Source organism: Seriola aureovittata, chromosome 12 (assembly GCF_021018895.1).
Source record: "Seriola aureovittata isolate HTS-2021-v1 ecotype China chromosome 12, ASM2101889v1, whole genome shotgun sequence".
Classification (NCBI taxonomy): Eukaryota; Metazoa; Chordata; class Actinopteri; order Carangiformes; family Carangidae; genus Seriola; species Seriola aureovittata.
Window position 1 is genome coordinate 9,128,307 of NC_079375.1, and position 13,232 is coordinate 9,141,538.

At 41.4% G+C, this 13,232-nt stretch overlaps 1 protein-coding gene across 12 annotated transcripts in view; it reads left to right on the top strand.

The window, feature by feature from the left end:
* The window catches only part of LOC130178562 (receptor-type tyrosine-protein phosphatase F), a 345,850-nt gene that overhangs the window by 317,714 nt on the left and 14,904 nt on the right, over nt 1–13,232 (top strand). For 8 of the 12 annotated variants that reach the window (XM_056390906.1, XM_056390908.1, XM_056390910.1 and 5 more), the window contains 5 exons: nt 166–278; nt 4,333–4,365; nt 5,759–5,856; nt 9,501–9,624; nt 10,017–10,192. In XM_056390906.1, coding sequence (XP_056246881.1) covers nt 166–278; nt 4,333–4,365; nt 5,759–5,856; nt 9,501–9,624; nt 10,017–10,192 — 544 coding nt within the window. The remainder of the gene's footprint in view (nt 1–165; nt 279–4,332; nt 4,366–5,758; nt 5,857–9,500; nt 9,625–10,016; nt 10,193–13,232) is intronic. The other 4 variants (XM_056390911.1, XM_056390914.1, XM_056390915.1 and 1 more) reach the window with 1 other exon arrangement.

Below are 13,232 nucleotides of genomic sequence, written 5' to 3' on the forward strand. Positions count from 1 at the left end.
TCTTCATGTCTTATTTTTTAACCATATCAATCTATGTCATCCTGTCATTGTCACTTGGAGCTAGCTTGAGGAATCGATGGCTAAGTTAGCGCACCTGAATTAAGCAATTAGGTGGTCTTGGCATGATGTGATTAAACACTTTGCTTTCTGTTTCTGCCACCACAGGAAACGGGCATCACCCTTACCCAAAGATGAGCACTCAGGTGGGGTGAAAGACTCTCTGCTGGCCAACTCCTCTGACCCTGTGGAGATGAGAAGACTCAACTACCAGACCCCAGGTAATACACAACAGTCTAACAGCCTTACATGTAGCAACATATTGCAAAGTTTGCAGAGCTTTCCCTCCACAACTGCCCCTGAGAAATGAAGCTATAAGCATTGGTTTTCAGGCACCTTCATATTAGTAAGTGTCAAGACGGATATATTGTGTATTGAGTTTTCATGAACATGAACATTATTCATTATGATTGATTATGATTAATTATGAGTTTCCAACTAGTGTGGCACTCAGTAGAGAGCATACCTCCACCAAGGCCAAAAACCTTACACATGTCTGTCAGGTCGGGATTATTATGTGTGTGCGCATATCTGTACAAAAACATAGATGTAAACACCATAAACATGTCTGATTTTTTACATCAAGACCCATACATTATTTCCTGAGAAATTGAAAGTGAAATCTTCAGAAAATGTCTTATCTCTCAATCTTAGGAAATTGATAAAAAAAATTCCTGGATCGGCCCCTTTAACCCAATGGCCCCCAAAATGTATTGGTTCTTCCCTGGCCCATGCCCCATACCTCCACCAAGTTTGGTGCAAATGGGTTCAGTATGTTTTGCGTTACCTTGATGATAAACTAACTAACAAATACGGGTGAAGACATAATCACCTTGGCAGAGGTAATAAACAAACCAACAAACAGACCTGGCTGAAAACATAACCTCCTTGGTGGGGGTAACTACATTGGCATTCAGTAGAGTGCATACCTCCAACAAGGCCAAAACACTCACACACGTCTTTTGTTCTCAAGTATAGCTTTATTTATTTATCATCTTTAATCCCTCCACAAGGCAGCTGTATGGTTTTATTACCTGTTGTGTGAAATGATGACTTAAGCATTATACAGTTTACACAGCTCTACAACTATATGAATTGTCTCATTGCTGTGTCGCAACTGCTATTGTTATTGTGTAATTCTATTAGTTGCATGTCGAATGAAATACTGATGTAAACAGTCCTAAATGCTGCCGGTGCCATATGCACTGTTACTTACTATTAATGATAAGTACAACTCCCTGTGTAATGCGGATTCAGCACTTTCTTCCACCAGATCCGGATTATTATGTGTATCTGCACCAAATAGTACAAGATCATGGATCTCAGCACCATAAATACATCTGATTTTTTACATCAAGATACAAACATTTTCTGAGAAATTGACAAAAGTGTAAAAAAAATACCCAATCACACAATGTTAAGGAAAGTGATAAAAAAAAAAAAAAAAAAAAACATCCTGGATCAGCCCCTTTAACTAGATCCACACCAAAATGTAATGGGTTCTTCCCTGTCCCCAGCCCCATCCCACCACCAAGTTTGGTCAGTTCAGTACTTGTTAAATAATCCTGCTGACAAACAAACAAACAGACATGGGTGAAAACATAACGTCCTTGGCGGAGTTAGTATCTCTGATGTTATGTGAACTCCAACTTCCGCTTGCTCTTATGCACCTTTAGTTTAGTGGTAAACTAAGGAAAGTTTGTTGTTTTGGGTAAGTTTGTTGAAATGCGTGACTGTCCGCTATCCTAAGTGTGTGAATTTTAATCAGAGTCTTGCAGGTTCAGCCAATGTTTCTTTCATGAAAATGAGTAAAAAGTATATTCCGTCTCTGTGACTCTGGCTTCCAAAATAAAAACCCTTTGTGAAATTCATCAGTCAGTAATTTAAAAACACAGACGATTCTATCTTCAACACTGAGAGAAAATATCTAAAGGTGACTCAGACCTATAATAGTGTTCCTTAATATATCTTAACTTCCAGATTTCTTTCCTAAATGGTGGATATTGCATTTTGGAATGATTTTTTTTTTCATCTAAACTCTAAACAGCCTTTCCAGAAGCAATCTACTTTTGCAATGAACACCTGCCTTCCTCTTTCTTTTGATGGATCTCTTGTTTGTTAGTGCCTTGTAACACATGTTGCAGTGTGAAATTCATGTGTCCTGCCTCATTTTGTTATTTATCCTCAGGCTAAAAATCTGACCAGTTCGCAAAAAAAAGAAAAATTGGTCGATAAGAGAAAATAAACAAATCATGTTCGCCATCATACCCGGCACTGGTCAGTGTGAGTGGAGTTAAGCTGAGTGAATTCAGATTCCATCCACGCACAGTAGTGAAGTGTGGTGGGTTTTGAGGAGGGGAGGGTTTGTCAGGGTGCTCGCCTCAGCGTCAGCCTCCTTCCTTTTTCCTCCTGATCTCCTCCCTCCTCCCTCGGTCCTCGCTCCTCCTCCCTCCATGAGATCCTTTCATTCCACCCAACTGGTAATGAGTCCTGCTGCCTCTGATGTCAAGGTGAGCCAGGCAGAGGGAACAATGGAGCTGAGAGAAAATGTCAACCCCAGTGCACGCGCATTTGTGCACTTCTGTGTTTCTGTGTGTTTTCTGTGTGTGTGTGTGTGTGTGTGTGTGTGTATCCCTTCTCACGGGTTATTAAAGATCCCATTCGCAGTACACACACATGCACACACACAGCCCCTTTGAACCCCTGCAGAGGAATTAAGCAGTGCTGCTGCTCTAACAGAGCCCTGTTCTTCCATCCTCCCACTCCACCTCTTTCCTCTTTTGTCTTCCATTTCCCCTGTAGGGTAATCTCTCTCTCTCTCTCTCTCTCTCTCTCTCTCCGTCTCTCTGTCTGTCTCTCTCTCTCTCTCACTATCCCCACTCTCTCTTCATACGTCAACATTTATCTCTTTCTTTCTCTCCCTTTCCACCTCGCTGTTTTGCTTCAAGAGTGGTGATTATCAAAAATCACGTGTGAGACTCCAAGGCTGAGCTGAGTGAATATTGAACAGCCCATTCCTCTGTCTCTTGTTCCTTCTCTCTTTGATTCGCCCACAGCAGGTGAACATTCCTGCTCTGATTCTGATTGTTGTGTGGTTCTGTGAGTAAATGACCTGGTTTATCCTTGCCAGATACTAGTTCTGGTTCAGGTGCTACTTGCAAATACTTAACCGAGATCACTTGTGTTAAGCACTTCTGATAAAGCATGTAGTGCCATTTAGAGCCAAGTGCAATTTGCTGAAAGTAGTCACAGAGGAACATTTTAAAGGGGAGTTCTGGTCTCATGCAAACTGGGTTGTAGTTTGGGGCATTGTTTTTTTCTGTGATAATAAGATTGTACTTAACAAGTCCAATGGAGCAAAGAATTCAGGTAGTCAGACAGTGAAACTCTTCAGGTTAATTAAATAATTTGAAAGAGAAAACAGTCACACAAACTTAGAGTTGAAAATATCCATCAAAGTTTATAGACTCATTTCCTGGTTCAACTTGACCAAGCATACTTACTGTTGATCAGGGATGACGCAGTGTGGAAAGTTTCCCATCGGGTAATGAACTCATGTCTCAATACCACTATTGCTGGTTACACCAGACATTTATAAGAAAAGACATGTGTCGGCTCAATATGTGTAGATTAGAGGTGTTACCTCCAGATGCTGCCACCTTCATTAGATGTAAGGTGTGAGAGTTTGCAGATCGCCTCAGTCTTCAGGTTACCTTTTGTCACAGGGTTTAAATCCAAAATATGACCAATTAGGCACCATGCAATACGATGTTAACAAAATATCGGATGCACTCACTTTTATTTTTCCCCCCGAATAAAGTAGTTTAGGATCATCTGGCAAAAAATGTTGGCTTGTTTACCGTCTGTCTGACCACTCACATCTCATGTTCCCACATCTCAGTAATAACTATGGGTTTTATCATTTTATCATAACCGATAACTAAAGTGACGGCCAAAAATATTAAAATAACACCCAAGTTGTAATAAGATTTCCTTCAACGCATCAGATAAAAAATCTGATGCCCTTTACGCAGTACTCCTGTTTACACCTAGCAGTCACAGGAGTATTTTAAAGTCAAGCTTTGTATGCTCTCCTGTTTAACCGCCTAAAGCACACTACTTGAATTGTCCTGAGAGGGCAAACACCAACAGCTGCGCACTCCAACTAGCCTGAAAGGTTATTTGCAGATACTGTTTGGCCCTGGTCTGATCCTGAGCCATCTCCATTGATTGAGTGTTCTTCTTCCTCCCTCCTTCACTCTCCTCTCTCCACAGGTCCCAGCACTCATCGCTGCCCCAACACTCCAAGTTAGTCTGCTCTCTCACCTACTGTGTATTTCCCACACGTGCAGTCTCTCTTCCTTTTTCACTCGCTCCTGATCCCATTCCCTTGTTGCAATCCTGACAGACATCACAAGCCCACAAGCTTAAAGCCTCTGGCGCTCCAAGGATGCAGCAATGTCCTCTCTAGGCTGTGAACTTCCCACACCTTTTTTGGTGCGGAAGCAGAGGGCTAGATGTTTTCATGGATAGTTTAGCAGTGCGGACAGTTACACTTGCTCTACATTAGTTGGTATCTATGACTTCACTCTCCATTTAACCAGCAACATGGCTATAAAAGACCTGGCAGCACACACGCAAACACGTACACACTGATGTTAATGTGGTTATAGGTCCCTCTGTGTGATAGTATTAAATTAGTATAATTGGTCAGGTCTCATTTTGTGCAGTGGCCATAGTTACCAGGTATTAGCCATTAGCATTGCAGCAATAATGAGCTTGCAGCAGTCATTCATCATGACCTTATAGGTTCGCTCAGCCAAAGGTGCTAATGTTAATATCTATAGCATTTGAAAGTGTCTCTCTGATCTCTGTGTGACTTCAAGGCTATATGTTTGGTTAATGATGCTCCATGTATAACTTTATAGCGTTGTCATGCGTGGCATACAGTTAACTTTTAACACATAGGGCAAGTTCCAAGCAATCCGTTTAAGCACAGAGCCTTGCCAAGTTCAGAGGCACAGGGGGAATTTGTGTCGGTAGATTAGCAATAAATCATCCAATAACCCAGCGATGAGAAATCTGGAGAGCGGCAGGGGGGTTGTTTGAAATTAATCCAGCCCAAGCGCTCCAGGCTGGGCCGAGAGATAGTCTATTGTAGGGAAAGAGATTTTCAAAGAAATGAGTTTTGGCTGGTGACCAGTCAGTTTTTTTCCTCTCTGGGAAGTGACAGTGTGACTCATTTGTAGAGACTTGTGGGTTCTTGCTCTGATCCCACCTCTGCCACCAATTGAGCGTTGTGGAGTCAGAGAGATGTCTGCCTCCTGCTTCCTTCCAGGAGCATGCTCACCCAGTCACTCATGTGCATCGCCAAGCCAGCCCCACCTCTGTCCTCCTCACTTAGCATGACGATATCACCAAATGTCACCAGCCTGTTTCAACTTGCGCGCTCCCTCGCTCTCTCTCTCTCTCTCCCTCTCTCTCTCTTCTCTCTTTTCTCCCTCTCTTCATGCATTGTTGAACAAAGTGCACTCTCCTCACCGTTACACAGCCACCTCATGGTCCCACTGGCAGCCTCACTCACCCTGTGGTCCAACCAGTGTTTGTGCAAGTCGATGTGCATGTATCATGTAGGAACAGCCAGGTCTCACTCTTGTCTTTGTCTTCTTCCCTCTTCTTCCTCCTCCTCTTCCTCTCCCAGGGATGAGGGAGCACCCGCCCATTCCTGTCGTTGACCTGGCTGACCACATTGAGCGACTGAAGGCCAACGACGGCCTCCGCTTTTCCCAGGAGTATGAGGTAAGAGCCATGCACTAATAGTGTATAGTGTCTCTGCGTCTTTCAAGCATACAAATGGGGATTTTTTTTTTTGTTATCATGTCTAGGAGGAAGTTTGGTGTTTATGTCTCTTTGATCCCATATGCATGAATTCTGATGGATTATGGAAGACTTCTTTCACAGACGTTCTTCAGTCATTTTTACAGCTCTATTACCAATCCCACCAGGAAACCAACACTTACATTAAATGCTGCGAGATGCTTTTTCACAAAGCTAGCAGGTGGCGAGTTGCTAAAGCAATCTGTGTGCGTCTTGATGTTTCCCCGAAGAATGTTATTTTGCAAGCGGTCTCTCCGATGCAACTCTGCAAGGGATTATCTCGTGTCAGTGTTCTTCCTTAAATAAAAAAATAAAAAAAGGAGCAAATTTGCATTTAAAGTGGCACAAAGTTGGTTTTGGGACTAAGCAAGGCCAGATGAAGAGGAAGAGGCATCCTTGAATGCAGAAAAACAAGAGCTGTCTTTTATTTATTTGTTCTGATTGTTCGATCGGTTTTGTCTAATCAGCTCTATTCCTCACATCGATGGATCCAACTAGGCTGTCGGAGTGATTGTAGATCTTTTTTACATTCGCTGTGACCTAAAAGGTTACGTGATTGCCACTGTCTGTCTGTGACCAGCATACGTTGCTCCAGCATGAAATTTGCAGTGCAATTTCACACTCCAGAGAGAAACAGCAAATTTATTTTGATGACCTCATGACCTTTCCCCAAGCATCACCACGAGTCCAAACTTTAGCCAACATTTATAACTGCTCTGTTATCTGCCCTGTCCAGTGTTTACTGTGAAAATAACATCTATTTGAAAGCTTATATAACTGTTCTATTATCTACCCAGCAGTGTTCCCCACATAAAAGAAAAAACATTTAGAACCATATGTGGTGCTTCATTTTGTTAGTCAACCATGTTTGGGCATTTTGTCTCACATGATTAAGGCCTTATGCATTCAGATTTCATACATGATTACATACATTTTCTTCTCAGTTATAGTACTCCCATCTAATGTCTTCTAATAGAACAGTCGTGCATAAATCCCACCTTCAAGAAGATGGGATTTATGTTCAGTTTTTCTTGAAATTGAGAGGTCATTGTTGAGGCTGTAATTGAGCTGTTGAAATGTCTGGTCTTATACTAATAGGAATATTTTGTCCACCCCATTTCCATTAATGAGGATAGAATAAAACACATAAAAAGAACAGTCTTGTATGAAGTCTGTGAGAAGGGCCATTATAATGCTTGACGGAATATACATTAAATGTTTGTAAACGGAGTTACACATTTTATAATAGCGTATGTAATTGTAATAGATTTTTGATGTGGTTCACTGTGAAATTAACAGCTAACTGGGGAGATAATTAGGCCTTGGTAAAAATCTGCACTCAATTAAGTGCTTTCTTGTGTTGCTCAGTGCCTCTCCAGCACATTGCCCTCCCGGCCTGTTGAGTTAGTGTAAACGAATCAAGCCAGAGAAGTGGCTTGTATGACTGCAGGCAACCAGCCCAGCCCCATTCCCCCCCTGCACCAGTCATTCCAAGCCAGGGAAGACCCCCTCCATGCCCGGCAGATGGCCGCCCATCTCTGTGCCAGCTGAGGCGCTGTGGCAGAGCTCATGGCGCTTTGTCACAGTCACGTTCGCCGGCTGCTCCCGTTGTGCCTTACCCCAAAGGCACAGAAATTGTAGAGGCTTCACCACTTCCTCTCCCTGATGTTTTAGGCGGCCTGACACTTCCTTTACCACCAACGCCAGTCCGCATCACACTGAGCAATGAGAACACTGGGTAATGAGCAGAATTTGTCAATCAGGCATGCTGCAGCACCCCTGACAGTTTTTTTAACGTGGGAAGCAATATCACGCTGCAGTCGTCATAGCACTATCATTATGTTCATTTGAAAGCATTTCCAGTGTGTCAGCGAGAATACCTTCGGCGTTTGCTTCTCACCTCTTTCTACCATCTCTACCTTACTTGTTTGTGTAGTGGGCCTGCTGTGTTCAATGAGCTCTCAAATGGATATGACATGTTTTGACTGCAAATGAAATCTTTCTCTTCATACTGGCAGGCATGGACAGAGAAATTGGCAGTGCTGAGCTCATCAGCAGCAATAGGCCTATACCCACATGACTCTCAGCACTCAACAATTTTGAGCTGCAGTAAAAGTTTCTTGCATATGAGAACTCCACAATTTTCATTCATCTTGTTCAAAATCAAATACCATGTGCACTAAAATAGTCTGGTCTAAAATAACTTGTTCAGACTTATACCATATTTATACCTATGTGGGTGTCACTTTCCTCCGTAGGAAGACATAGCGGGAGCTAGAAAGTTATTGTTGTTGTAGGACAGTACTGAAGGCCAATTTGCTGTACAACATCTTGATAGTTACAGTAGGACAAACCACACCTTCCTCATGTGTGGCTTAGTACAACACTTGTTGTGTTGCTGTTTTGCTAATCATTTAATGGCCCAGCGTTCTCTCTGGGCCTCACCTTGCACCCTCTATTTAATCCTTTATCCAGTAATAATTATCATTATGTTTGAGCTGTCAAGTTTTGACATGAAATAACCTCTAATAAGTAAATTAGCGTTACAGCCACAGTAAGTAAGTGAAGGAATTTCAAAGGTGTCGTTCTGAGTCCTGCTGGATTTGTGAGGCGAAAGGTCCGGGGAATTAGTGGACATGGTTCCGGTGTGAGCTTAGAGGGATCGATACAGAATAACAAGAGACTCTGTGACATTATTGAGCCAAGGGATGGGAGGCCGTCACATATCTCCCTAGATCAATATGTATGCAGTCTACTGTCGTCTCAGCCCGGGAGACAAATGATGTAAGATGGAAAGGGTTAGAAACAGAAAGAAGCTATAAGTGAAAGGGTGAAACAAAAATACGAGATAGGAAAAGGCAACAGAAATAGAAGATGTGAAAAGAAAGGAGGACAGAGAATGAGAGGAATCTGCTTCGTTACAAGAAGCAGTCATGCATGTGACTTCTAAGAATTAGGTAATTCAGTAGGGAGAGGACGAGTGTTTGTGTTTGCCTGCAAGATTCAGCAAAAGACTTATTCAACAGCTCAAACCAATTCATTCTCATCATGTTGGATATAGAAACTGGAGAAATATGTTGCCTCTCTTGGCTCAATCAATGATGATGATTTGAGTGAAACAAGTGCCTTCATATTTCTGCTTCGTTAGCATTCAAGTCCCAAATGTCATGCAAATGATTAACCCGTTAATGCACTGACAGCAGTTGCAGTGTAGCCTGCAATATGGCACTTTGTTAACTTATAGCATCAGACTGCAAAGTGTCCCACACAATATAAAACCGCTAACCTGTAGCACTCCACTGTGGCTTTTCAAGTGACATGATGTGGGTGTATGTTCCATTTAAAGGCTTTGTTGTCCATACTATACTGCTGCAGAATGGGTTTCAGCAGACAGCAGTGTAATTTTGCCCTATCCTCTTACCAATGTTGCACTCAAGAGCTTCCCTTTGTGTTTTTATTATTTTCTCTTTGCTTTTCTTGGCTCTGTGTCGACTCTCTTATAATTGTTCTCTCTCCGTCTTTCTGTTATTTGCCCCCTCTCTTTTCATCCCTGCCCTCTCTCACAGTCCATTGATCCAGGCCAGCAGTTTACCTGGGAGAACTCCAACATGGAAGTCAACAAGCCAAAGAATCGCTATGCAAACGTCATCGCCTATGACCACTCAAGAGTGGTACTTACCTCTGTTGATGGTAAGAGCTCATGTAACCACTTAACCTTTCAGATAGCCATTGACAGAGGCTGGCACTGCTTGAGGCCTGCTTCATCAGTACCAGGGACATTTTGTTTGCCTGCAGCTGCTACTTTAGAAAATCTGAGTTTTTATCCACAAAGCCCATGTAACTGTTTTTCTTGGATACAGTATGTTATGTTCATTTGAATGTACCAGTTATCATAGGTGATTGATAGAGGTAGATTGTCTTTGTACAATCTGTATCAAAGTGTTCAATATCAGTAAGAAGGAATCTCCATAAATGTATCATTCATTTTTATTAAAATGATTCTGATCTTAATTTAATCTCTGTGACCGAGCAATATTGTTAGATCAAATAACCATAACAATGTTCGCTGCTCCTTGTTACAGCTGTTCCAGGCAGCGACTACATCAACGCTAACTACATTGATGGCTACAGGAAGCAGAATGCCTACATCGCCACACAGGGGCCTCTGCCAGAGACACTAAGCGACTTCTGGAGGATGGTGTGGGAGCAAAGATCCAACACCATCGTCATGATGACTAGACTGGAGGAGAAGTCACGGGTAAGGAGAGACACTGTGATTTACTATAAAACACTGTAAAGTAAAGCAATCAGTCAGTGACCTCATTCCTTAACAGTTAATTATGATGCATTGATTTATTGATGTGTGCATACTCAAAGATTTAATTACATAATTTATCAATCATAAACACCATATGAATAAAAATGATTACTTCATAATGTTTTAGTGTTTATGTAGTAAAGAAAGAAACCACAAACACATTTTCCTGTTGTGAAATGTCATCGAAACACATTTGCTTGTAGCACATAATGGAAGAATAGAGGAGAATTGATGTCACTTTTTTATGTGATACAACAACCTTTAGCATTACCTTTCAGCCAACAGGAGGCTGCTACAGATGGGGAGAGCTGCAATATTAGGGGGAAAACAAGTTACTTTCTTGTAAATTTTAGGGCCATTGAATTTGACAGGACTATGACATATTAGACAGTTTTTTAAATGTGAAATGTGCAAAGTTGAAATGTGGCCAGAAGTTGAGTTCCCTGACATACATATGTTTATATTTATGTAGCTCGACGGCAGGGAAGTAACATTACACCCAACAAAGCCTGAAGGCATATAGACCCCCAGTCCTACTTTAAAGCAGGATTTGTCAGCCTGATCAAAGTCACAAGGACTTCAAAGGATATTTTGGTTGTCTGTGGACAGTATCGCTTCACGTTGCTTCTCTTCTATCAAGTCTTCAGCAATCTCTAAAAATTTCTGCATGAATTCCTTCTAAATCTGTTTGTGAAGTAAAATTGCACAATAGCTTTTTACCGTCTCCCATTTTCGCTCCCACTGTTTGTTTGCCGCTTATGGTTGAGTTGCCATGGTAACTTTGCATATAATGACAACATACGCATACCCTTTACTGAAAGCAAGGTACGTTTTTCGGTTAATTATGAACATGTACAGTGTAGTTATATTTAGAGATTCATAATAATGTGAATTCTCTTTTGTTCATTATTTAGAAATTGCTTAGAGAGCTCAATACTTGATTGCCACATATTTAATTTTGTAACACCATGCCAAGGTTTTATAGACAGAGTGTCTCATTTGTGTATGCATTTTCTGAATTTGGCTCTCGAAAGCCACGGTGCTATAATGAAAACTCTGAAGTTGAAGAGTTAAGAGGATTGTCACCGAACAACACCCGTGGGCTCCTAAAAATACATTCAAGCTAATAAAAGCAAAAAAAAAAGGAGCACATGGGAAACTTGAGATTCAAAATTGGGATGGGTTTATTTAATTACCATCACAAAATCATGCTCATGAATTCCTTGGAGGAAATAAACCAGCGTGGAGCCTTGCCAGTATGTGGTGCATTATTAGTGTGTGCATACGGTGCCTTAATGAAAGAGTCCCCAAAATAAGAACTGGAAGTAACAGGGATTGTAAATGAAAGAGTTCATTTCCAAAATCATACGCATTGATTTTTTTTTTTTTTTTTTTTTGGGTGGGGGGTGGGGGGTCATTGCCTGAAGCTCAATTCATCCACAGTGAGTATGCAAAAAAGCAACTCTTTGTTAAGTAAAGATTTAAATTACTTGCCATCTGTCAAAACACTATGATCTGTTTTAATTTTTATCTGTCAGTGATATCCATCATTTAGCCAAATTATGAGCGCACCATGTCTTTTTGGAGCAGAGCTCATTTATTTGTACCTCGGAGAATACCTGCAGTGCGGTTATGTTTGATGAGATGGCTTTTATGACACTTTCAGTCAATCTCAGCAAGAATAAACGCATCCTCTCAAATACCTCTCTGAATATTTAGTGTGTCAGAGTGGCAGGTTCACAACTCTGTGACAGATGACCATGCTCCCATGCTTTGATCCCAGAGTCACAGCCACATATATACTGTATACTGTACATAGGAACAAAATAATGGAGATCTCACAACATAAGGAACCTGAAATGAAACAGCCGCTCTTTAGTATGACGTCATTAAAGCTTTGGAGTTTGATTTCCAAACCAGGAGGGGGTGACTAACTCCTGTTTTAATCCCTAAAAACAGTTTTTAGTTGCATGTTGACGTTTATACTGTTGATAGAATTTGCCATACAGAGTAAATGAATGTGTTAACTGTGTATTAATAATAGATTGTATGTATAAATCCCAATTACCACCTCTACTATACAAAGTAAATGTTTAGTTAAATGACAATTAGGATTACGTATATGTGATATAAATGTCTGTCACAATATTTAAATAACTCTTTCCAGTGCAATATGAGGCAGCAAACAGTGAATGGAATTTATTAAATTGCCACTGCATTGAAAATGACTTTATTTAATAAGTGGAGCAGTCCTGAAAAATCCTATCAGGCTGCAAATTGTATCAAACAAACAATGTTTGCAAGTTGATAATGAACAGACATTTAATAAGATAATTACAAAAAATCACAGAAAACTGCCTGTACCCCTGATTAGACACGTGGTGCTGCTACATTTTCAGGGATTTCTGTTATTTTGTCCAGTCCCTTTACATAAATACACATCCTCTATTTGTGTCTTTCTCTCTCACGTACGCACACAGACATACACATATGGTGTGTGAGTCAACCTCCCACCACCCAGCCCAACCCATGTCTTATGCCAAACAGAGCAGGAGCTTGACAAATATGATGAGATCCGGCAGCAGGCAAATTTCAGTTTCCTCTCTCACTATCATTACCAGTTAGTAAAACCCTAAAAGGTCAGAACTTGAAATGAGACCAGAAGTATTACTCGTGTGTGTGTGTGTGTCTGTGTCTGTGTGTCTGTGTGTCTCTGTGTGTCTGTCTAGATAAGGGGTCTGTGTCCTCTGCAAAAGGCCAGGTGACGACATATGAGAAGCAAGGTTCAAAGCAGAAGCAGATGATAGTGAAACCTGCGGTGTGTGTGTGTGTGTGTGTGTGTGTGTGTGTGTGTGTGTGTGTGTGTGTGTGTGTGTGTGTGTGTGTGTGTGTGTGTGTGTGTGTGTGTGTGTGTGTGTGTGTGTGTGTGTGTGTGTGTTTGCTTGCGAGGAAGAATATGCCACCCAACCTCAGACAGCAC